The following is a 25,863-nucleotide window of genomic DNA, read 5'->3' as shown; positions in this document are numbered from 1 at the left end:
TTGCAGAAAACAAAGTTACTTACCTTTTAGCAGATGTTTTTCTTAGGAGGATACATATTCTCCCCTTGAGTTCTGTTAGCTAGAGACTTGACAGGTAAGGTCCTGTGTGACAACGGCAGGTGGTAAGGCACACAAATGTGCGGTAGAATGCTCTCAAAAGTTTAAGTAGAGCTGGAGAACTTTTCTTGCGCAGGGCCCTATTGCATGACATCACCCATATATGAGGATATGTATCCTACTATTCTTGGAGAATATATGCTTCCTGGTAAGTAGCTTCGTTTTCAGAGTAATGTGTATAAAAACAATGGACTGAATAGTTTTTTTTCTTTATTTTTGCTTCAGATTAGTCTGCACAGATCAGAAATTAAACTTGAATCGTTAAAAGAAGACATTAAGGAGTTCTTGAAAATATCTGGTGAGTATGGATTTCTTTAATAGTTTTACGTTACATTGTTGCATGATGTTAGTTGTAATTTTAAGGCTCCCTTCCAAGCAATTCAGAAATCTATAGGATTGTAGAGGGATTATGGCTAAGTTTGACAAAGGATATTTTATCCAGATTTAAAAGGAAGCTTTAAAACAGGGGTGCCTTTTGGCTTCCCTGGGCTGCATTGGCCCAAAAAAATGTTCCTGGGGCTGCGCAAACGCTGCAGCAAGACAGAGGAGGGAGCCGGTAAGACGGTAAACACCCGGGGGCAGCAGAGGAAAACACTGCATCGCCCTCAACCGTGGCCGCACAAAATACTTCACGGGGCCGCATGCGGCCCTCGGGCCACAGGTTGGACACCCCTGCTTTAAAAGGAGGTCCTGGTGCTGCTGCTTGTCCGCCACTGTTGGGAGGAGGCTGCCAGTCTACTGTTAAGAGTAGCCACTCTGGACTGAAATTGATTTAAGTAGATTTGTGCAAAATAAAAATCTAGCAAAAGGAAAAAAAATAAAAGGAAGCAAATTAATAAGCTAAATGAAATAAATATGCTTGTATAAGGTTCCCTAGAAGTCCATTGTCTGCAATAGTTAGAACATAAGAATTGCCATACTGGGACAGACGAAAGGTCCATCAAGTTCAGTATCCTGTTTCCAACAGTGGCCAACCCAAGTCTCAAGTACCTAGCTATATCCCAAGTAGTAAAGCAGATTTTATGCTGCTTATCTTAGGAATAAGCAGTGGATTTCCTCAAGCCCATCTCAATAAAGGCCTGTGGACTTCTTTTTTAAGAAATCATCCAAGCCTTTTTTAAACCCGCTAAACTAATTGATTTCACTGCATTCTACTGCAACAAATTCCAGAATTTAATTACACGTTATGTGAAGAAATATTTTCTATGGTTTGTCTTAAATCTACTACTTAGTAGCTTCATCGCATGCCCCCTAGTCCTAGTATTTTTGGAAAGAGTGAACAAGCGACTCACATCAATCCTTTCCACTTCATTCATTATTTTAAAGACTTCTATCATATCCCCTCTAAGCCATCTCTTCTCCAAGCTGAAGAGACCCTAGTGGCTTTAGCCTTTTCTCATAGGGAAGTCATCCCATCCCTTTTATCATTTTCATTGCCCTCTGTACCTTTTCTAATTACGCTGTATCTTTTTTGAGATACGGTGGCCAGAATCGAACACAGTGTTCAAGGTGCATCTATCTGTACCATAGGGCGGTACACGGGCTTTATAACATTTTCATCTTTGTTTTCCATTCCTTTCCTGTTAATTCCTAACGTTCTATTTGCTTTCTTAGCCACCACCGCCGCACATTGAAGTGAGAATTTCAATGTATCCTCAACAATGACACCTAGATTCTTTTCCTGGGCAGAGACTTCTAAAATAGAACCCAGCATCATGTAGCTATAGTTTGGGTTCCGCTTTCCCACATGTATCACTTTGCACTTGCTCATATTAAACGTCATCTGCAATTTTAATGCCCAGTCTTCCAGCCTCACAAGGTCCTTTTGCAATCTTTCACAATCCAGTCATGATTAGTTGAACAAGCACTTTCAGAAGCCCAGCATTCTGTTTCCAAAATTGGGCAGTTTTGGTCACATAGAAATATCTAATCCTAGGAACAGAAGAAGGGGTTGAATAAAAACTTGCCCACTAAAAACACTCAATCAGTATAGAAATAAGGGCAAAATACATCATACTCAAAAAATGAACTTGACTCATGCATCAATATGATATCAAAATCTTATCATTTTAAGGAATTTCAATCCAGTTCAAAAATATTTTGTTTATGAGCAATTATTTCCACAGATAACCATCAAATAACATGGTGGGTATATCACAATGTATAGTATACTCAGATCATAGGATCTCTTATAACATGTTATTTCAGATCCCCGTCTTGGGATCTTAGCTCTAATCATATATATTCCACCCTGAGTCTCAATTTTCAACCTGAATCCTATAACTCACAATGGCAAGAATTTGACACAGTGAAAAATATCATAGCAGAGCACAAAGTATCAAGAATATCTATCTCAAAAATTAGCAACATTTATCTTTGAAGGTAGACACCAGCTTCAGCGCTGAAAGAGTTTACACCACTTCCCAACACACACTTGCACTTCAGTGTTTCAATCACATAGATCTTCATCAGGGGAGACCTTTGCTGTTCATTGCCAAACTGAAAATACAACAGCACAAATTCAATATATCAATGTGTCGCCACTCAGCGTCTCCTTTATTCTAAACACCTCTGCTTGACTGCCCAATATTGCATATACAAATACCAAGGACCCAAGCATTCAAAAGTGTAAAACCATAGAAGAGGGGAGAGAGAAAAAGAAGAATTGAAGAATGAAAAAGGAGTGAACACACCCACCCCTTAATCACCATTTAACACTACTACTGCAACCCTGCAATGGCTGAGAAGCCTAACAGAAAAACACATGCTGATGCCATACAGATTTTTAAACAATAAGAATTACGGGAATTACATATTATCCCATCTCACACCAACAACTTCCTTTGTACCCCATTTGCAAGAAATTATAAAAAGTTATAATGTCTCGCATAACCACTCAAACACAATCAAAATCACTCACACTCTCACATTTCACTCACACACATACTCACACCCTCATGCCGAGCGCGGTTCATCAAACTCCCAATCAAGAGGTCGTCAGAAGATACTGGCAGTCCAGGTTCCTGGCTTCTTGAGGCAGAGGATCTCCCTGTAAGTTTTTGCAGCTTCCATCTTGCATATCCGAGCACAGCATGGCACAGTGAGTAACAGGCTAACAGCCTGTGAGATTGAATCAGATGGGAGGGGGCTCTCAAAAATCATGTTTTTAGAGGTTTGGTGGTTAGTCCTGGGTTCTCGCAAACGAAAAATCCTAAAAATGCCGGTGTTTGTTTGCTGTTCCTGGGCTGTTTTTGGTGCTAAAATCACTTCCATGGCAGCCATCTTGAATTTTCCAATTTGAATTAAAATAGTTTATCTGCCTCAAAACACAGTGTTTTTGTTAAAAAATGGTTGGGATGGATGCCTCAGGGTACAATACTGTTTGTGGCGGGTTGCTATAGGAGGAGTATTCATGTTCCACGTGATGCATGGTACGTGAGGAGGAAGATAGCAAATGCTTTGCAGAGAGAAGGCCCGCTTAGGCTGGCCATAAGCAGCCTGTTTATGGTGCTGCTTCTGTTCACCAGCTGCTGCTGCTGCTTTGGGGGCCGGAGGGAGGGAGGGGGTTGTAAGGACTGCCTCTGCTTCTTTGGGTAAGTGAGGGAGGGAGGGGGGGTTGTCAGGACTGGCTGCTTTTTGCTTCGGGGACTGGAGGGAGGGAGATTTGTGGCTGCCGCAGATGCATAGGAAGCTGGAGGAAGGGAGGGGGGTTGTTGGGTCAGGAGCATAACTTTGGAGGTTGTCTGAGGAGCATGGGAGACTTTTTTTTTTTGCTGATTGAGAGTGCCGGTTTTTGCCGGTTGAGAGTGCTAGTTAGTTGAATACTGGTTAACTGGGATTCTACTGTATCTTTGTTAAATTCTAAACATTTATGTACGTAACTGGGGTATAAATGCCCCTGTGTTATAGAATTAACCCCTTAACAACCATCTAGACCAGGGGCGTCAAAGTCCCTCCTCGAGGGCTGCAGTCCAGTCAGGTTTTCAGCATTTCCCCAATGAATATGCATGAGATCTATTTGCATGTACTGCTTTCATTGTATGCTAATAGATCTCATACATATTCATTGGGGAAATCCTGAAAACCCGACTGGATTGCGGTCCTCGAGGAAGGACTTTGACACCCCTGGTCTAGACTTTCCCAGATATTCAAAAGAAGGTGTTTTTTCTGGTTTTCTCTTGGTTTACATACCAACTTTTCTTTTTTAGGTTGTTATATTTTCCTTTCACATGTACTTTGGATCTTATTCAAATCTTCTTGTAAGCCATGCTTTTCCCAAATTTAAGGGCTCCTTTTATCAAGCCCCGCTTGCGGGGTTAACGCGTGCAACTTTTCATAACACATTAACCCCTGCGCTGGTCAAAAACTATCGCCTGCTCAGGAGGAGGCGGTAGTGGCTAGCGCGGCCAGCGGTTTAGCGCGCGCTATTGCGCACATTAAACCGCTAGCGCGGCTTAATAGAAGGAGCCCTAAGTGTTAGTGTGATGGCAAACATGGGTGCTGTTTTCTATGTAAGTTAACATTGTGAGAGAAAGCAAGCTAATGCAAGTGAAACTGAAAAAGAAGTGTAAAGTAACATAAGCTAGCTTACTACTGTAAAATGATTTCACTCCATTTTGGTTTTTCTTTAAAAAAAAAAATTTATTTATGCAATTTTTATTTTACAATGACAGATCAGTCAACAGAAAGTAGCTCCCGACTGCACTACCTGAGACCCTAATAACAAAAATTGCTTTCTTCTCTTTTGAGTTAACCTAGTTACGTCTGGATATACAGTATTCTTATTTTATGTTTCATAAGCAATATCTCTATGCTTAAAAACAATTTAAGCAACCATTTGCTCTGTCAGAATCAATAGCAAATTGCACCAAAAGGGTAGCTGGAACTAGTGCCTCAGTATCTGATCTTTCTAGGAAATTTAAGTCCTATCTGCAGACAAAATCTGTTGGTTAGGATTCTGTTTCTTTTTCTTCTCAGGCAAATAGTAAATTTTTGAGAGAGGTGGATATGAGACCTCTGGAATCTTCAAAATTTCTGATACATATCCTGAGCATTAACTGAAAATGCTTCAGGGAAATTTATAATCCTGAGATTACACCTGACAGCATTCTCCAACATCTCCTGTTTTAAATGTAAACTCCCACTTTCACCTATGTCAAAGCTTGAGTCTTCCAACGAATTCAGCCTGGTCTCCTAATCAGAAGATCTATTTTCCAAAGTTGAAAGTCTGTTTTTAATATCTACGTTTTCTGAGAGGAGGGAGGAGAATGTTTATATCTGATTGCCCAAGGAAAGTTACATAGTAGAAATAGCTTCCCAAATAGACTCAAAATTAAAGACCTTTGGTCTTTGTAGTGGAGTAACATCCATTCTGGCACCTTCTGTGGAAATCTTGAGTACCGACAATTCAGCTGATTCAACTCTGTTCCAACACAGCTGCAGGCTTCTCTCTGGCCCTGCAGCATTGGTGCATGGGTGGAACTCTTTGGTTCGGCTTTTCTTCCAAAATAGCCCCTATCCATCAAGGTTGTGTCGGCGGGCTCTGCTCCTCCGGGGATAAGGTGACTCCTTCAAGGAAGATGTGCATGCCTTTGCCAATGTGCTTCCTTCTACTGAAGCTCCTCTGGTTTCTGCACACCAAAACTGCGCTCAACCAAGGCAACCATTGGACCTGTACATGAGGAAACATTTGCAGAATTGTTCAGGAAAACCCTGATCTTTGATTTCCTCTTCACCATCGGTAAAAAGGAAAGGAAATCTTGACAGCATCTCTGTGAGCATTTCAGGGACCATCTTAGGTAAGCTCCTGTATTACTATTTAAAAAAAGGCAATAAAAGGCCTTCGGTCACTGTCCTCACTGGGAAGAATACCAGGAGATCAAAATAGTATACAAATTAAGTTTTATTACATAAATACAATATTTCTAGCCATAATCATTGATTAAGTACAGAGTTTGAATCAATACGTTACCGGTTATTGCATCATCACTCTGTCGGGGGACCACGAACAAGAGGCTTAATCAATATATCATCACACAGCTCGTCAGCAGTGGAAACGTCCCTGCCTTATTCTAGGGGAAGCACTATTTATATCCATCCTCTCCTTGTGGATTGAGCTTCATGAGCTGACTACCCATCCCCTCCTTGTGGATTGAGTTAACTGAATGCCGGGGGGGGGGATGTTTACCAATCCGTATGTGTTAGAAACTCCTAACCTGTCTGACTACACATCCCCTCCTTGTGGATTGAGCTAACTGAATGCCGGGGGGGATGTTTACCAATCCTGACTACACATCCCCTCCTTGTGGATTGAGCTAACTGAATGCCGGGGGTGGGGGGGGGAATGTTTACCAATCAGTATGTGCTAGAAACTCTTAGCCTGCCTCGTGATTACGACTTGTTTTCATAGTACCTGTTCTTTTAACGTCTGCCCCGGATCCAAGGCAGTGTCATTCAATATTAATAATTCTCTCATACCATCCGTTTCACATTTGTATCACATTCGGTCCTTATTGAATGATACTGCCATAGGATACCATCGTGGGCCGTGTTGATTTACAGTATAGTCCATAAACCACATAACAATTCCACAAGGACAGAACAAGTACTATTATGGTTAGTATAATTAAAGGGTGAATTAACCAATTCAAAGTGATCCTAGTATTAGCTTTTAACTTTCCCAACTTTAAATCCCAATTTGGAACGGAAAAGTTGTTCCCCCAGAATACATTTGTTCTAAATCCTATATCAGGTGTTAAAACATAAGTTTGATTCTGCCAAAGAAGTGTTGACATATTGTGTAAGCATCCTGCAAAGGGTACTATCATTTTTGGTATTATTGGCTCATTAGTCACCTCACATATTACGCGTGGTGCTATTTCAATAATATAGTCCATTCACACACATTCACAGTATTTTGTAATAAACATGGTTCATATATTATTGATTGTAATTTACAAATTCGCCCTTGCAATGTGGAGTCACAAAATGTTGCTTGAAATTGTATCCAAAAGGTTTTTGGTATAGTTTTATTAAACACGGTCCTCCATATCTGCTCATTAATATTACTTCCCGCCTTATGTAATCTATTGGCCAATGTTTCAATATCAAATGTGATTAAAGTACCTGTGATGGTACCATATCCCCCCATTAACGTATCATACCATGCTCTCCTTCCTCGGTATGAACACTGAGAAGAGGGAGGAAATTATATTTCAAGCATCACATTAAATTTTTGTGCATGTTGACCTACCATTTCACATGTGGATGGTAATCTCTTTATTTGTCCCGGATCTACCTTTGCCGTATCATTTTTTATGAATACCACATATTCTACCCACATTGATCTATTATAAATTTCCGTGGCATTAGTACATACTACATAAGTCCTATTCACAGTAATATTCATTTGTGTTCCATTATATGTAGTACAATTGTTTGTAACAGAATACCTCTGGGTCGAACTGTTCCATGTCATAAATTCTTCTGTTTGACAACACATGACTAGCACTTCTGCAGTTATATTCAAGGTAGTGTTTAGTCCCTCATATAATACGTATTGGGCGATTGGTCTAGTGTGTTCATTGCTTTTAATTTCTGTAATCCATGTACGGTCTTTTATTGTCACATTTGCAATGATACATCTGGAGTTAGCACTGCAAGTGAAGTTATCTTGCTTCCGATTCATTGAAGAATGCTTCCATCTCCATGACGTAACGACCCCTTCTTTAATTGTAATACGTCGCCCGGGGGCAGCACCTCTTACCCCATACCATATTCCAAGGATTCCAAGGCACACGTATATCTGCAAGTTTCAGAAAACATTATTACTCTCTCAAATAACATTTCTCCTGAGGGACATATTCCCATTTTTACACTCCCGGTTTCATTACAAGGAGAGCCTTATCTTTCCCGATTGCAATCACCTCCGCTGGTTCCGAAGGTCCTTTAGGATTGCTAATCCAGATTTTGGCTCCTACGTTTACGGTATTTGTAGCTCCAAACCCCCCTTCCCCTCTTACAGTCAACTGAGAAGGAGGGGGTTATTTCCCTAATTGGCACGATATAGATTGGTATCAATAACAATTGAGCTACTCGTTCCCCCTAGCAAAACTGGAACGGGTAGCTAATTGCCCATAATGCCCTGTGGGAATTTTTTACTCCTACTCCGGTAGGAATAACTTTTACCGATTGGGGATTTATAACCAATGTATCCAGACTGTACATATCTAATCCCGCAGCCAATGGCGTGGCCTGGTAAGGAATATTGGCTTCAAGGTGTATTTTCCAATATTCCATGGCAGCTATGGACAGTTTCCCAATCGTCAAATTGGGGGTTACATTATCCCTCCACTGCCCATATTTGCCATCTGTAGTTAGTTTTTTAAGGGCCTCCTTCAAAAGTCCATTCATCCGTTCAATTAATCCCGCTGCCTGGGGATAATAGGGCATGTGATATACCCATTCAATATTATTTTCCTTAGCATATTCTTTTATCTGCCCTCCCGCAAAATGTGATCCATTATCAGTTTGTATTTGTAAGGGCATACCATAATACTGAATAATCATGTCTAAAGTCTTTAGAGTGCTCCATTGTGACGCAGAAACACAAGGGAATGCTAGTAATAATCTACAGCAGTACACATATATTTACATTTACGACTTTCGGGTAACGGTCCTATGAAATCCATTTGCCAAATCTGGGCTGGCAAATCGCCCCCTGCCTATGTGCCCCATTACCTTATGTGGTACTTCCCGTTCTTGATATGTTGACACACCAGACATTTTCCGATCACATGTTTGATCACCTCTATCGTCAAAGGAATCCCTTGTTCCTGAGCCCACCTGTAAGTAGCTTTTTCTCCAAGATGTCCACTTTTCTGATGTGCCCAAATGGCTGTACCTTCCAACCATTCTTCCACCTTAGGAATTTCATTAGTAGTTGTTACAGAAATGGTAGCTGCAGCATCTGCTTGGGAATTAAACAATCGTTCCATTGAATCAACAGGCATATGTGCATCTACATGAAATACTGACACTATTGTCTCCTGTACAATTTTTTCTATGTCTTGCCACAATTCTTTACCCCACAGTTCCTTACCATGAATTAACCAATTATGGGACTTCCACCCCATTAACCATGTAGCAAGACCATTAGCGACCAACCAGGAGTCAGTAAAAAGATGACATTCCCCTCCTCTTTCTTTCCTTAAAGCAGTGACTACCGCCATCAATTCAGCGTATTGACTGCTCATTCCTTTTCCCTCCATCACCAGGGTAGTATCAGTTTTAGGGTTATAGGCCACACTTTTCCATTTCCGCTCTCCCCCCACATATTTGGCAGACCCATCTGTGAACCAAGCACGTTTTTTGTTGTTCTGACGTGAGATTATCAAATCCCACTCCCCATTTTACTGGGGATTCATGAGCATATACTGGCTTTATGATTTCCAGCTCTCCGTTAGGAATAGCTACCCCATGCTCACCTATTTTAGCTCTTTGGGAAATGTACCATTTCCATTTAATAATACTTTGTTCTGTCTCAGCCAGCGCCCAATAACATGCTAAAAGTTGTTTTTTCGAAGGGAATATATTTTTCACCTGCTTCCGGGAATTTCCTGTTCCAGAATCCTAATGGTACCCGTTTCCCACTTTGTTTTTGCCATAATGACCAGTTAGCATGCATTTGATTAATAGATACATGTAATTCATCTAAATGTTCTGCTACTATTTGAGGACAAATGGTAGGACTATGTAAACATCCCTGTGGTAGCCTAGTAAAAGTAAATTGCCTCCCTTGCCATGTGAATGCAAATTGAGATTGGGCACATTCAAACAAACCCGAAACCTTACTTACAGGAATATACATTAACATTTTATAACATTTCCAATATTCTTTTATCGTTCTTAAAAAACTTATTTCAGACAATTTATCTATGTATCAATCAAACTGCTGAAAAGTTCGCAGCCGGCCTACAAACAGTGCTGAAAATTAGTCAGCCTGTTTGTCACTACAACAAAGGGCAAGGAGGGGCTCTCCTCCTCCTCTGCTGCCCAATTCCCACTTAAAATATCCCTTATAATCAGGTCATAATTCATAGCACATCCTTTCTTAACACGTCTCACAAAGCTTTCCTCCACATTCTTATACGTTCGTTCTACAGATTATCTCCCTACTTTGAACCATCTCTTTTAAATATCACTTTCCAATCCCTTCTAATCCTATATTTCTTTTCTTTCACCACTCTTAAACAAGGAGAAAGAAAAAAAATTCAGGCTACATCAGGCAAACAGCTCCTAAATTACCTCCATTGTTCTTAACAGCATAGATCTACCCTGCAAAAACTCTTTCAAACTTAAATCAACATACGCAAACTTTCTTTGTTTCCTGAACAGCAAAACAATTTTCAATTAACTTCAAGTACCTTATATTAGCTGATCGGAACTCCAAATAGCATAAGGCTGGTAAAGTTTTATCCATAAACCCTTTGGTTCCTTGCTTACATTATTAATTTCATTACAAGTTCCTACATTTAAATCCATAATTTGTTAATATTTAAGCATATTTTAAATATCGATACCTGTTTTTGCAACATTCGTAGAATTGCAGACAGACTCCATGCTGTCTCTTTCCTCCCCCTTCCCCCTCCCCTCTGCCTGGTAGTGAACAAAGGAGAAACTCAAAAAGCCCGCCGTCAAGCTCACATGATAGCATCGAAGGAGGAAAAAGGTGGGGGTGAAAACCCCCCCTTTGTAGTTCGCTCTTTCAAACAAAAGGAACTTTTACTCCAACGAGACGCCATTAACTTTTCTTTCGCAGAGACCAAAAAAGTCAATTCAGAGAGACAGAGAGACAGAAACTGGAGTTTAGAAAGACAAAACTACCAGTTAGCTTTACTTCAGACAGGCATGGAAAATGCACTGAGGGAGAAGGTGGAGGAGGGGATCTATTTCTGGGTCAGGACACTGAGGTCCTCCTGGACAATCGTCCCAATCCCACCCATCATCTGAATCAATACTATCCTAAACATCCCCATTCCACTTACTAGGGTCCCATTTTACTGTAGCGGCCGCCATATGTTTCTGCACCTTTATCCTATTTACTCGACCGCGCCTTTTCTTATATTTTGTGGCAGCAATATGAACTGCAGATTCCTCAGCTATCTTTTGATAGTGATCTAACTTATCTCTTCAAAGTTTACCACTACATTCCAGCATAAGACATCGCCTCTCTACTTCCTCCTGCCCCTGTTCTGTTTTAATTTGTTCCTGAACTGCTGTTTGCAACCGCATGTGCACTATACGGTATGCTGAAGTTAATACCCAGCTCCTTCGAGCCAAAGCAACTACATCACCCGATTTATCGGGGCATTTTTCTAAACTACATCACCCGATTTATCGGGGCATTTTTCTAAACTTGTACAAGATCAAGTGGTTCTGCCCTTCCCAGAACCCAGAGCAACTACATCACCCGATTTATCGGGGCATTTTTCTAAAGCTTGTACAAGATCAAGTGGTTCTGCCCTTCCCAGAACCCACAGCAACTACATCACCCGATTTATCGGGGCATTTTTCTAAAGCTTGTACAAGATCAAGTGGTTCTGCCCTTCCCAGAACCTTTTCCCATGACTCTGCTAATCCATGATTATTGGCTAGTTCTTGTGCTATCAAATTATACGGTGCCTCAGTCCAGCTGGGCACCTCTATAGGTTCTTTTGAGGATTTCTCTTTTTTTTTCTTGAACATTCCTGTATCACAAGAGCGTTCAAGTTTTCTTTAGAGAAATCCTGCCGACTACGCCAATTAATGTATTACTATTTAAAAAAAGGCAATAAAAGGCCTTCGGTCACTGTCCTCACTGGGAAAAATACCAGGAGATCAAAATAGTATACAAATTAAGTTTTATTACATAAATACAATATTTCTAGCCATAATCATTGATTAAGTACAGAGTTTGAATCAATACGTTACCGGTTATTGCATCATCACTCTGTCGGGGGACCACGAACAAGAGGCTTAATCAATATATCATCACACAGCTCGTCAGCAGTGGAAACGTCCCTGCCTTATTCTAGGGGAAGCACTATTTATATCCATCCTCTCCTTGTGGATTGAGCTTCGTGAGCTGACTTCCCATCCCCTCCTTGTGGATTGAGTTAACTGAATGCCGGGGGGGATGTTTACCAATCCGTATGTGTTAGAAACTCCTAACCTGTCTGACTACACATCCCCTCCTTGTGGATTGAGCTAACTGAATGCCGGGGGGGATGTTTACCAATCTGACTACACATCCCCTCCTTGTGGATTGAGCTAACTGAATGCCGGGGGGGGGGGGGAATGTTTACCAATCAGTATGTGCTAGAAACTCTTAGCCTGCCTCGTGATTACGACTTGTTTTCATAGTACCTGTTCTTTTAACGTCTGCCCCGGATCCAAGGCAGTGTCATTCAATATTAATAATTCTCTCATACCATCCGTTTCACATTTGTATCACAGCTCCTCCCCTCAAAACGCCATCCTAGTTTTTCTTATTTGCATACATAATTCTATAGATGAGAGACAAGGTGGTTACTGGGTGAAGGCAGTTCTTATTGATCTATTGCTTTGATTAAACTTAAATCCTGGTTAATTCAATGAAAAAAAAGGTTAATAAAAGGGCATATTTCAGAAGCTCTGAATTGAGTCTTTGCTTTTGCTGTTTATTCTAATAATTTTTTTTTAAATAGGGTGGGAGAAGAAACTACAGAATGCAGTTTATCGTGAACTGAATGTGTGAGTTATATTTTTTTATGTACTAATAGCTTTAGTAAATTTTGTGATTTGTCTTTTACACTAATGTGCAATTTTGAGTTAGTAGTATTGTGCTTTGTTACACAAGATTTCTTAACAATGCGCATAAGAGACTAACAGAATGGGCTATGATTAAGAAGAATATGGGCCAGATCAAAAGTCCATCAAGCACAGCATCCTGTCTCTAATAGGATCCAATCCAGGTCACAAGTTACCTGACAGGATCTGAAGGTGTAGATCCATTCATTATCCCAGGACAAGCAGGCAAGTATTCTCACTAGTGGGTGATGTCATCCGACAGAGCTCCGATGCGGACGTCTCACAAGCATACTTGCTTGAAGAAACTTCAGAAGTTTCGAGATGCCCGCACCGCACATGCGCGAGTGCCTTCCCGCCCGATGCACCAGGCGTGTCTCCTCAGTTCTTTTCTTTCCACGGAGCTGAGAAGTTTTGCTTCAACTCTCTGCGCTGAGTGAACCCTTGTTCTTGCCTTCTAGTGCTCACGGTTTTGAGTTTTTTTCTCTTATCGTGTGTTCTATTCTGTCGTTTTATTGTTTAAAAAAAAAAAAAAAATTCCGTAGATTTGACAGGGTCGGCCGCGTGGCTGGGGCCCCGCAGCTTTGATCTAGCAGCGGAGATTTTTCGGCCTATGTCCTGGCCTATTACCGGTTTTAAAAAGTGTATCAAGCGCGCAATTTCGTTGACGGACCCGCATCGACGCTGTTTATAGTGTCTCGGGCCTCAACATCTTCCAAAATCGTGCCGGCCTTGTTCCACTGTAACAGCACGTGCTTTCAAGCGTCGCTGTTTCCTGTGGGAGTCGATGTTCGCTATGGAGGCTTCCAAGGAACCTTTGGCTTCGACCAGCGCTTCGCCTTCGATGTCGGCGTCTGCTCCTGCTACATCGAGTCTTTTGAAACCGGCTTCCTTCGTTCCGGTTTCAACTCCGCCTCCTGCCCCAGTGCCTGCTTTGATCTCCTCAGGTCAGGTAACTCCACAGACCGTTCCCCCGGTGGTTCTTAAGGTGCCTAAGGCTTCTAAGGCCAAGCACTCGGCTACCCGGGACCGCGAAGACCATGCAGGGGGTCCCACTTCGGATGCGGCTCCACCCTTGTCGGCTTCGATGCGGTCGCTCATGGAAGCCCACTTCCTTGAGCTCATGACTACCATGGGGCCCAAGTGGCTTGCCACAATCCAGCATGGGCATGCGGAACCTCCTCGTGGGGTCGAGCCGCCTCCTCCTCCTCGCTGCTCGCTCTCACTGTTGGGCGAGGAAGCTTGGCGTTTGGCTGCAAGTTCATCAAGGAGTGCTTCGATTAGTGAGATGCCGCCTCTGGAACCCATCCCCGCCTCAGACAGAGACAATTGGGATTTGCCTCCGAGGAGCCGAAGCCCTGGGCGTCGTCAGGAGGATTTCTTCAGGAGCCCCTTGCCTGCCAAGCCGTCTCCCGACCCGTGGCATGCTGCTCGAGAGGCGTCGACCTACCCTCCTCTTCGCTCTACGGCCTCCAGCCCCATCTACTTGTTGGAGGCCTCTGGGGAGCCATCTTCGCATCGTCATTCCAGGTCTCCTTTGAGGAGGAGTGGGGGGCACCGCTCCAGACATTCTTCGAGGCATTCATCCAGACATTCTACCGTCTTGCCTCAGAAGAAGCTTCCTCGTATGGTGTATTCATCTTCGGATGTCTCGCCTCCTCCGGGCCCGGAGTTCGAGGATACCATCAGATCGTTCTCTCCTTGTAGATCCCATGTCTCCTTGGATCAGGAGACCTCGACTTCGTCGAGTCCGTCTCAGCGTCCTGTGTTGGCGGACCAGCTGTCTTTTTCATCTTTTCTGTGGCAGATGGCAGATGATCTCGACATCACCTTGGACTCGGGTTCCCGCTACTCCAAGGAGTACCTGGATACCATGCATCTGCCTCATCCTCCTGCTGAGTCTCTTTGCCTGCCTCTACACAAGCTCCTCGACCAGACGTTCATGCACTGTTTTGAAACACCGTACTTCATTCCTGCCATTCCTGGCAAACTGGATGCCAGGTATCGCACAGTGCACCATAAGGGGTTTGAGGGCTCCCAACTCTCCCATCAATCCCTGCTGGTCGAGTCCTCCCTCAAGTGATCTCATCCTTTCCAGGTATATGCCTCGGTGCCCCCGGGTCGAGAGGGGAGGACCATGGATAAGTTCGGGAGGCGCATCTACCACAACTCGATGATGGCTTCCCGAGTTCTCAATTACACCTTCCATTTTGCCACCTATTTGGAGTTCTTCCTTCCAGTGCTTCGGAAGTTTATGCCTTACATCGACTCTCAAGCTCATTTTGAATACGAGGAGGTTGTCGCCTCGCAGTCCCAGCTGCGTATTCAATTGATGCAATCCTCATATGATGCGTTTGAACTCTCTGCACGGGCCGCCGCCTGTTCCGTGGCCATGCGTCGCTTGGCATGGCTTCGGATCATTGATATGGACCCGAACCTCCAGGACAGGCTTGCCAACGTCCCGTGTGCAGGTGTGGATTTGTTTGATGAGTCCATCGAGACGGTGACGAAGAAGCTGTCGGACCATGAGAAGTCATTCCAGTCCATCCTTCGTCCGAAGCCTAAACCTACTCAGTCTCGACCTTCTCGAATGCCCTTGATATACCAACGGCGTTACACTCCCAGGCAGGCTCCTGCTGCGAGGCAACCGGCGAAGAGACAGCCTCCGCAGAAGTCTCAACAAAAACCTCAGCTTTCTGCTGTTCCCAAGGCTCCTCAGCCTTTTTGACTCTCTTGTCGGGAGCATAACCAACACCGTTCTGCTATCCCCTGTCTTTCCAATTGGGGGTCGCCTCCATCATTTTTACCATCGATGGATGGCTATAACCACTGACCTTTGGGTCCTTTCCATCATCAGGGAAGGATATTCTCTTCAGTTCCATCGGGTCCAAGAGAGTATCCTTCCAACTTGACCCAGACCGCCCTTCTTCTTCAGGAAGCTCAGGCTTTGCTCCTGCTTCAGGCCGTCGAGCCAGTCCCTGTGGACCAACACAACCGGGAGTTCTACTCCCGGTACTTCCTTGTTTCGAAGAAGACGGGCAACCTGCGTCCTATTCTGGACCTCAGGGTGCTCAACAAGTTCCTGGTCAAGGAGAGATTTCGCATGCTGACCTTAGCTTCTCTCTACCCCCTCCTCGAGCAGAACGACTGGTTATGCTCTCTGGATCTAAAAGAGGCCTACACTCACATTCCCATTCATCCGGCCTCTCGCAAATCCCTTCTACTTCAACTCAGCAGCAGGGAGCCATTCCTTCTTCCAGTGTTTCCTTCACTGCTTACTCAGCATCAAAGATCTCTGCTCCATCCCAACCTGCAGTCTCTCCACCTGACAGCTTGGTTCCTCTCAACGTAACTCCTCTCCAGTTTTCCAAAGCGGTGAGGGATGTGTTGGAGGCTTCCCGGAAGCCTGCTACTAGACAATGCTACTCCCAAAAATGGACTAGATTTTCTACCTGGTGTGTTTCTAATCGTAAGGAGCCTCAATGAGCCTCCCTATCTTCTGTGTTGGACTATCTTCTGCACCTATCTCATTCTGGCCTCAGGTCTGCATCGATACGAGTCCATCTGAGTGCAATTGCGGCTTTCCATCAGCCTCTGCAAGGGAAACCTCTCTCTGCTCATCCTGTGGTTTCCAGATTTATGAAAGGACTTTTCCATGTCAATCCTCCTCTCAAACCTCCTCCAGTGGTTTGGGACCTCAATGTTGTCCTTTCTCACCTTATGAAGCCTCCTTTTGAGCCTCTCAACAAGGCCTCACTGAAGTTTCTCACTTGGAAAGTGGTTTTTCTTGTTGCCCTCACTTCTGCTCGACGAATCAGTGAGCTTCAGGCCTTAGTGGCGGATCCACCTTTCACAGTATTCCATCATGACAAGGTTGTCCTCCGCACTCATCCGAAATTCCTGCCTAAAGTGGTCTCTGAATTTTATCTCAACCAATCCATAGTTCTTCCTGTGTTTTTTCCAAAGCCTCATTCTCATCCTGGAGAATCTGCTCTTCACACTCTGGACTGTAAACGTGTTTTGGCTTTCTACCTGGATCGCACCAAACCACACAGAACTGCTCCTCAACTTTTCGTCTCCTTTGATCCGAACAAGTTGGGATGCCCTGTTTCGAAGCGTACCATCTCCAACTGGATGGTGGCTTGCATCTCTTTCTGCTATGCCCAGGCTGGATTACCCCTTCCCTGTAAAGTCACAGCCCATAAGGTCAGAGCAATGGCGGCCTCTGTAGCCTTCCTCAGATCGACACCGATTGAGGAGATTTGTAAGGTTGCCACTTGGTCCTCGGTTCATACCTTCACTTCTCATTATTGTCTGGATACTTTCTCCAGACGGGATGGACAGTTTGGCCAAACAGTATTGCAAAATTTATTCTCCTAAGTTGCCAACTCTCCCACCATCCCATTGGGGTTAGCTTGGAGGTCACCCACTAGTGAGAATACCTGCCTGCTTGTCCTGGGATAAAGCAATGTTACTTACCGTAACAGTTGTTATCCAGGGACAGCAGGCAGCTATTCTCACGTCCCACCCACCTCCCCATGGTTGGCTTCTCTGCTAGCTATCTGAACTGAGGAGACACGCCCGGTGCATCGGGCGGGAAGGCATTCGCGCATGCGTGGTGCGGGCATCTCGAAACTTCTGAAGTTTCTTCAAGCAAGTATGCTTGTGAGACGTCCGCATCGGAGCTCTGTCGGATGACATCACCCACTAGTGAGAATAGCTGCCTGCTGTCCCTAGATAACAACTGTTATGGTAAGTAACATTGCTTTCTTGCTCATAACCAAGAGATAAGCAACTAATAATGGTTTCTGTACAAATGTGATCATGGTTAATAATGGAGGTATAAGCAATGGATATAGCAGGTTACCATGAAACAATTTAATTTCTAGTGCAATAGGTGTATTCTGGACAATATCTCTCCTCACTTATCTCCCCCTAAGCTCCCCCCACCCGTTGATCTCTGCTCATCGGGCAAGCCCCTCTTATCTGAACCCTTCTCTTCCACTGCCAACTCCAGACTCCATCCCTTCTTTCTTGCCGCACCGTATGCCTGGAACAGGCTGTCTGAATCAATACGTTATGCTCCATCCCTGGCAGTGTTCAAATCCAAGCTAAAGGCCCACTTTTTTGAAACTGCTTTCAACTCTTAACTCCCACTCACTACTGTCAGATACCTATACCCACTGTATCATTTCCTCTACCATAATCTCCCCAACCCTGAAATGTCCTGTCTAAATTAGATTGTAAGCTCTTCAGAGAAGGGACTGTCTATTGTATGTTAAAATGTACAGTGCTGCATACGCCTTTCAGCGCTATAGAAATAATAAATAGTAGTAGTATACTCCCCATGCTCTCAAGCCGTGCAGATGAAATCCATTCTAGGTTTTCAAATCCTCCTCCTCCAGAGAGCTTTGCTGAGTCCTTCATTTTTTCCTTCTGCAAGCAAGCCAGAAGGTGTCTTTCTGATCTGCTCTGTATATCTTTTTTATTTTCGGTATTTTTCATGATTTTTTTGCAGCTATCAGTGCACCAGAGCTCTCCAGTGCGGGGTGAAAACTCTGTTTGTGTGGAGAAGCTGTGGCCAGCCTGCAGAAAACTTTGTGAAACTCGTGGTCCATAACCCTATTAGCTTAACTCACCTAATGAATTGCAGGGGCTTGATCGCATGCTGTTAAGCAGCTGCAGGGGGCTGAGCGAGGCTCTTTAGGGTGCTGGCTGCGATTTTACCTCCCCATCTTTGCGTATAAATTTCATGGAGGTTGAGGATCAGTCTGACTTTGGTCTGACCGGCAGCTCGAAGATCTCAGCATTTGGAGGACTGGATGATTGAGGCAAGGATTCTTCTCCCAGATCCAGCTACTGCTTAGAGCTGAGGCAGGCTACAGCACCTTCAGAATACATCACAGTGAGTAAGGCTATTACAACCTATGGGCAAAATTGGGGGTGGGGTGGTCTAAAAAATCAATTTTGGAAGGTTTCTGCCATATCTTGTAGGGTCCACCCCCTCTAAAATCCAGTTTTCTGAGGGTTTGTTTTTTTTAAACTTTCAATAAAGTTATTTTTGAGCTGTTTTTAGCCATCTTGAATTTCCCAATTTTTTTCCAGAGTTTCCAGTTCCTTCAAATCACCTTGTTTTGCCTCAAAACTGGCAGGGATGGAGTCCTCAGGCTTTTTTTTTTTTTACCCCTAATTCATGCCAGATTTGTGCCGTTTGGATGCCAGAAGAATTCCCTTACGTTGTGTGCTGTGGAGAACACGAAGGGGGGAGGGACGGAAGTGTCAGACATAGCCTCCCCTTTGGTCTCTAGGGCTGAGGAACTTTGGGGGGCTTTTCTACTGGGAAAACATTCCTCCCGCAGCCCTGGAATAGTGGCATACCTAAGCGTAAGAGCATGGAAGCTGTGGAGCCCAAGAGATGGAAGGTGGATTTACCTAAAGGGATTCAGTGTTGCCTAGTAAAGTCTTTCTCCTAAATTTGTTAATTTGATGTGGAAACCTTATGTGGATTGCCAGGATCCTCATATGAGGTCTGGCAGCAAGTCAGGGGTCGCACAAGTGGGGTTTGTCTCCCAGGACGCATCAGTGTCATTGTCAGAGGCTGACCACTGGTCCTGTGGAACTTTCTGTCAGGGACTCAGAAGGTGAAGGATTAGTATGTATGCCTTTGAAGTCGCAGAGCGAGTTTTCCCTGATGGGTGATAGAGGGTCACAAACAGGAGCAAGTATGCAGAAAACAGTGGTGGCCCTTGACCAAAAGGAAGATCCCATAATATGCCAGCTGTTCAAGTGTTCGGCACTATTAGAATTCATTACTGAGTCTCTGTGGGACTTAGACTCCAAGCAGGCCCCTTCCATTCAGTGTTCTATCCTGAGCAGAATGAGAACGCATCCCTTGTTTTTTCCCTGACATCCTGATATGAGTGTTTTAGTCACGGAGCACTGGATGCTCCTGAGGGCTCTTTAAAGGTAGCCAAAACAATGACTAGGCTGTATCCTGTGGCACAGAAGTGGCAAAAGGTGTTTGCTCAGCCTAAGGTGGATTCCTTGGTAGTTTACATAACCAAGCGCACGTCCCTGCCGAGTGAGGGAAGCGTAGTATTAAAGAATCACAGAGTGGATGTAGTCCTAAAAGGCAGTTTGAAGCTTTTGCCTTAGGGTTCAAAGCAGCTGCAGCAGCCTCTTTTGTGGCACGTGCTTGTCATACCAAGATGCCTGAGCTCATCCTGGCAGAGGGCGAGCCTTTACCCCAGCTGATGCTAGCAGGGGTGGATTATGAGACCTATGCTCTCTACAATATCATCAGAGACATGAACAAAGACTTAGCTTGTTTGATTTCAGTCCGCAGAATGCTCTGGATCAGGCAATGGTTGAGAGATTGCACCTCCAAGGCTACTCTCAGCAGACTCCCTTTCAAAGGACAGATGTTATTCGGAAAGGGTCTAGACCAGGGGTATCAAACTCAAATTACATAAGGGGCTGAAATCTGAAACACAGGCTAAGTTGCAGGCCGTACTTTTTATTAAGAACATAAGAATATAAGAAATGCCTCTACTGGGTCAGATCGTGCCCAGCAGTCCGCTCATGCGGTGGCCCAACTGGTCTAGGACCTGTGCAGTAATCCTCTATCTATATCCCTCTATCCCCTTTTCCAGCAGGAAATTGTCCAATTCCTTCTTGAACCCCAGTACCGTACTCTGCCCTATTACGCCCTCTGGAAGCGCATTCCAGGTGTCCACCACACGCTGGGTAAAGAAGAACTTCCTACCATTCGTTTTGAATCTGTCCCCTTTCAACTTTTCCGAATGTCCTCTTCTTTTATTATTTGAAAGTTTGAAGAATCTGTCCCTCTCTACTCTCTCTATGCCCTTCATGATCTTGTAAGTTTCTATCATATCCCCTCTAAGTCTTCTCTTCTCCAGGGAAAAGAGTCCCAGTTTTTCCAATCTCTCAGCATATGAAAGGTTTTCCATCCCTTTTATCAGACGTGTAGCTCTCCTCTGAACCCTCTCGAGTATCGCCATATCCTTCTTAAGGTACGGCGACCAATATTGGACGCAGTACTCCAGATGCGGACGCACCATCGCGCGATACAATGGCAAGATAACTTCTTTCGTTCTGGTTGTAATACCCTTTTTATGATGCCTAGCATTCTATTTGCCTTCTTAGCAGCCGCTGCGCACTGTGCCGTCAGCTTCATTGTCAAGTCCACTATTACCCCCAGGTCCCTTTCTTGGGTACTTTCATTTAAAAACATCTCTCCCATTGTATAGTTGTACCTCGGGTTTCTGTTTCCCACATGTAATACTTTACATTTCTCAACATTGAACTTCATCTGCCATCTCGTCGCCCATTCCCCTAGTTTGTTCAAGTCCCTCTGCAGTTCTTCACAGTCTTCTTTAGTCCGAGCTCTACTAAATAGTTTGGTGTCATCCGCAAATTTTATTATCTCACACTTCGTCCCTGTTTCTAGATCATTTATGAATATATTAAATATCAGCGGCCCTAGTACCACACTCGTGACCCTCCTCTAGTCCGAGTAGTGGCCCTTCACTCCTACCCTCTGTTTCCTACCCGCCAACCAGCTTCTTATCCATCTATGTACATCTCCTTCCACCCCATGGTTCTTCAGTTTCCGGAGTAGGCGTTCATGGGGCACTTTGTCAAAGGCTTTTTGGAAATCTAGATATATGATGTCTATGGGGTCTCCTTTGTCCATCCGTTTGTTAATTCCTTCGAAGAAGTGCAATAAGTTTGTTAGGCAAGATCTTCCCTTGCAGAAACCGTGTTGGCTGGTTATCAGAAGTTCGTTTCTTTCAAAATGTTCATCGATTTTTTTCTTTTATCAGTGTTTCTGCCATTTTCCCCAGAACTGAGGTCAGACTCACCGGTCTGTAATTTCCTGGGTCACCTCTTGATCCTTTTTTAAAGATGGGCGTAACGTTGGCTATCTTCCAGTCCTCCGGGATCACGCCTGTTTTCAGGGATAGATTGCAAATTTGCTGCAGTAGTTCCGCTATCTCCTCCTTTAATTCCTTCAGAACCCTTGGATGGATTCCGTCCGGACCCGGGGATTTGTCTGTTTTTAATTTATCTATCTGCCTGTGTACATCTTCAAGGTTCACTTCCATGGTTGTTAATTTTTCTGCCTGATTTCCATTGAAGAATTGCTCAGGTTATGGAATGTTGGATGTGTCTTCGTTTGTAAATACAGATGAAAAGAACACGTTAAATCTTTCTGCCACTTCTTTCTCCTCGTTCACCACTCCCTTCTTGTCACCGTCGTCCAGCGGTCCCACATCCTCCCTAGCCGGTTGCTTCCCTTTAACATATCTAAAGAACGGTTTGAAATTTTATGCTTCCCTGACTAGCCTCTCTTCATACTCTTTTTTGGCTTTTCGAACCACTCGGTGACATTCTTTTTGATATTTCCTGTTCTCTTTCCAGTTCCCCTCAGTTTTGTCCTTTTTCCATTTCCTGAATGAATTTTTCTTATTGCCTATCGCTTCCTTCACTGTTTTGGTTATCCACGCCGCGTCCTTTATTCGACTCTTTTTGCACCCCTTTCTGAATCTGGGGATATATAGATTTTACTCCCTCCTTTACTAACGCACAGCGTGGGCCACAGCGGCGGCAACTGCTCTGACACTCACAGGACTTCTATGAGCTTCGGATCAATCACCGCCGCCGGTGGCGCCAAAACCCATGCTACAAGCCAGCAAAGGAGGGGGTTAGTCTTAGTAGAAGTATAGGGATACAACCTCTCCAACCCCATGCCAGCTATGTGTTACATACAAAATAAATAAAAGAGACTTTTCCTCTCTCTTTTAGGTCCTAGTTCACGCTTGCTGTCTAACACCAGCTCTGACATATTGTAATCACAAAATAGAAAATAAAATTATTTTTTCTACCTTTTGTTGTCTGGTCATTTTGCTTTTGGTCCCAGTTTCTCTTTTTGATTTTGTCTGTCTTCTAATTCTTTTTCCAGTGTGTGCTGTCCATATTTTTTCCTCCTCTTGTTGTTGTTCTTCCCTCCCCCCATGATGCTGAACAATGAGATGGAAGGGGAAAAAAAAAGATGCTGCATCTCTCTCTCCCTTCCACCTCCAGGCCTAACATTTTTCTATCTCTAGATCCAACTTCTCTCCCTCTGTCTGCCTGCCTCCCTCCCCCCAGGTCCATTATTTCTCACTTTCTCTTCCCAACGGTTCTCCCTTCAAATATCTTCTTGCCTCTTCCTCCACACCACCCCAGGTCCAGCCTCTCTCCCTTCATCTCTCTCTCTCCTCATAGCCCAGCATGTCTTTCCCTCCATCGCCGATCGCTCTCTCCTCACAGCCCTGTATGTCTTTCCCTCCAGTCCTGGTCCAATGTCACCACCAAGCCGAAAAATCTGCCGGCCTCGGCAATTCAGCAATGTTGTACATGACTCCCCCTCCTTCTTTTCGCCTGCCATGGTCTGTCTTCAATGATGCACAACTTCCTGTTTCCGCCCGGGTGAACCATGGTAGACGGAAAGCAGGAAGGGGAGCCATGGACAACACTGCCGAGGCCGGCAGACTTTCCAGTGTGACGGCGACATATAGACCAGTGTGGGAGGGAAGACACGCTGGGCTCTGAGAAGGGGAAGTTCGGGAGCATTGCCGTGGGCCACATTAAAAGGCCAGGCAGGCCAAATTCAGCATGTGGGCCTTGTGTTTGACACATGTGATCTAGACAATCAGATGGCTAGCGTGACAGATCGTTGGCTAAAATCTCTGCCTGTCAGTAGACTGTGAACCTTTAGAGGTTCTGGGCAGTCTATTTTACATAATTCCAGGCACTTTTGACAGTACTCAGGAGGAGCCTCATCTGAGAGATCCTATCATGGATAAAGACAGAGATTTACAGGACCTAGGTGAAGCCAAACCTTTGGTTCTCATCCCACATCAACCTCAAAGAAAGCGCAATGATGCCAGGCCGAAGTCTTCCCCCTGAGGATAGAAGGAATGCTCTTGGTGCATTTGAAGGTCTAGGTACAGATCTCTTCAGACTCCTGGGTGCTTGAGATCATTTTGGGAGGGTTCAAGCTAGAGTTTGCCCATCCCTTAACACTGGTTTGTGGACTCCCCAGTGGGGTGCTTAGAAAAGTCATGCTTAGTACAGAGACTTATAGAAATTCAGGCCATAGAACTAGTTTTGCCTGAGGAATCAAAACATGGGCAGATACTCCATATACTTCATAGTGCTCAAAAAAGGCTCAGAAGATTGGAGACCCATTCAGTGGCGTAGCGAGGGTAGGAGGTGACCGGGACGCGGGGCGCACTTCCACGCCCCACCTTCCGATCACCCCTCCCAGAAAATCCTGGTGGGCTGGGGGGATTACATCAGACACCCCCAGTTCAAGAACCCTCCACCACTGACACCGTCCCCCCCAGTTCCTTTTTGTCAAAAATTAGGCAGGAGGGATGCCCACTCCCTCCTGCCTTGAAGGGCAGTCTCTTTAAAATGGTGGCCCTTCCCCCTCCTGATGCATCCTGGATGCACTGGAAGGGGCCTAAGATAATGATTGGCTCAAGCGCCTTAGGCCCTTCGCAGTGCATGCTGGCGATGCACTAGGAGGAGCCTAAGGCCCCGATTGGCTTAGGCACCTTTTGGTGTTTCATGTGAATCAAGAGGTAAGATTATAAGTGTTCCAGACCACAGGGTCAAAGAAAAAGGACCGGATGCTGAGGAAGCTGGAGGCGAGGAGAGTCCTTCAATGTTATCTAGAAGCCTCCAATGAGTTCTGACTGTCAGATCTTCTATTTGTGCTCACTAGTAAAGCTAGACACGGTAGACCAGTGTTCTAGACTACCATTTCAAGATGGATACAGATGGCCATCTTGTCAGCATATATTGTCTGTGGCAAGCAATTGCCAGTCTACTTGAAAGCATATTTCACAAGAAGTGTGGCTTCTTCGTGGGTGAAAACACAGGCTATTTCATCCGAGGAAATTTGTAGGGCAGAGGTCCCACCCTAGATTTCTGGGACTGTTTTTGTATATCTCTACTGTCCAAAATGATTCACCTATTGTACTAGAAAGTACATCCAGTGTTAGATTCCAGATTTTCACCTGACAATCATTAGGTTGCTTATCCCAGGACAAGCAGGCAGGCTATTCTCACATATGGGTGACGTCATCAGCGGAGCCCGGATACGGAAGCTCGCAAGCAGACTTGCTTGAAGAAACTCAAAGTTTTGAGTCGATCGCACCATGCATGCACGAGTGCCTTCCCGACATCTGCCTCTCCTCAGTTCTCAGCTTTCTGTGGAGCCGAGAAGTCTGTCTTTGACTCTCTTCATTTAACTTCATTACTTCTTGCCTTCTCTGAACCGCGGTTTGTATTTTTTTCTTCACGAATCGCTGTTCTTACTTTATTTCTAGTTAAAAAAAAAAATTTCAATCTTCCGTCCGACTACCGGGGCAGGCCGCTCGGCCGCAGCCCAAGGGCTTCGATTTTGCGGCGGCTGTTTTTCCTTCTATGTCCCGGCCTGTAACGGGCTTCAAGAAGTGTGCGATTTCCCTTACGGACCCACACCGTCGGTGCCTCAAGTGTCTTGGGCCGGATCATCAACCGAAGTCGTGCGAGCGCTGTGCTACTCTTCAACCTCGAGCCCTTAAACGTCATCGTCTTTTGGTGGAAAAGCTTTTCGGGATGGATTCTTCCTTCAATCCCTCGACTTCGAAGGCGACCTTGACCTCAACTTCGATCGAGACTCCTCCTGCTTCTACTGCTTCCGCCGCGAGCCTCATCAGACCTTTGTCATTTGCAGCGGCTCTCTCTTCGACGACATCTGCTTTATTTTCCCCTGTTATCTCAGGTCAGATAGCTCATCAGAAAGTTCCAGCGGTGGTGCTCAAAGTGCCTAAGACTTCCAAGTCGAAGCACATTTACACTGTC

At 44.6% G+C, this 25,863-nt stretch overlaps 1 protein-coding gene across 4 annotated transcripts in view; it reads left to right on the top strand.

Annotated features, from left to right (window-relative positions):
* Nucleotides 1–25,863, top strand: part of TBC1D19 (TBC1 domain family member 19) — a 318,950-nt gene that overhangs the window by 13,538 nt on the left and 279,549 nt on the right. For all 4 annotated transcript variants that reach the window (XM_033947994.1, XM_033948011.1, XM_033947985.1 and 1 more), the window contains exons 2-3: nt 343–415; nt 12,843–12,888. In XM_033947994.1, coding sequence (XP_033803885.1) covers nt 343–415; nt 12,843–12,888 — 119 coding nt within the window. The remainder of the gene's footprint in view (nt 1–342; nt 416–12,842; nt 12,889–25,863) is intronic.

Source organism: Geotrypetes seraphini, chromosome 1, assembly GCF_902459505.1.
Source record: "Geotrypetes seraphini chromosome 1, aGeoSer1.1, whole genome shotgun sequence".
Taxonomy (NCBI): Eukaryota; Metazoa; Chordata; class Amphibia; order Gymnophiona; family Dermophiidae; genus Geotrypetes; species Geotrypetes seraphini.
This window is presented reverse-complemented; position numbering and strand designations above follow the sequence as displayed.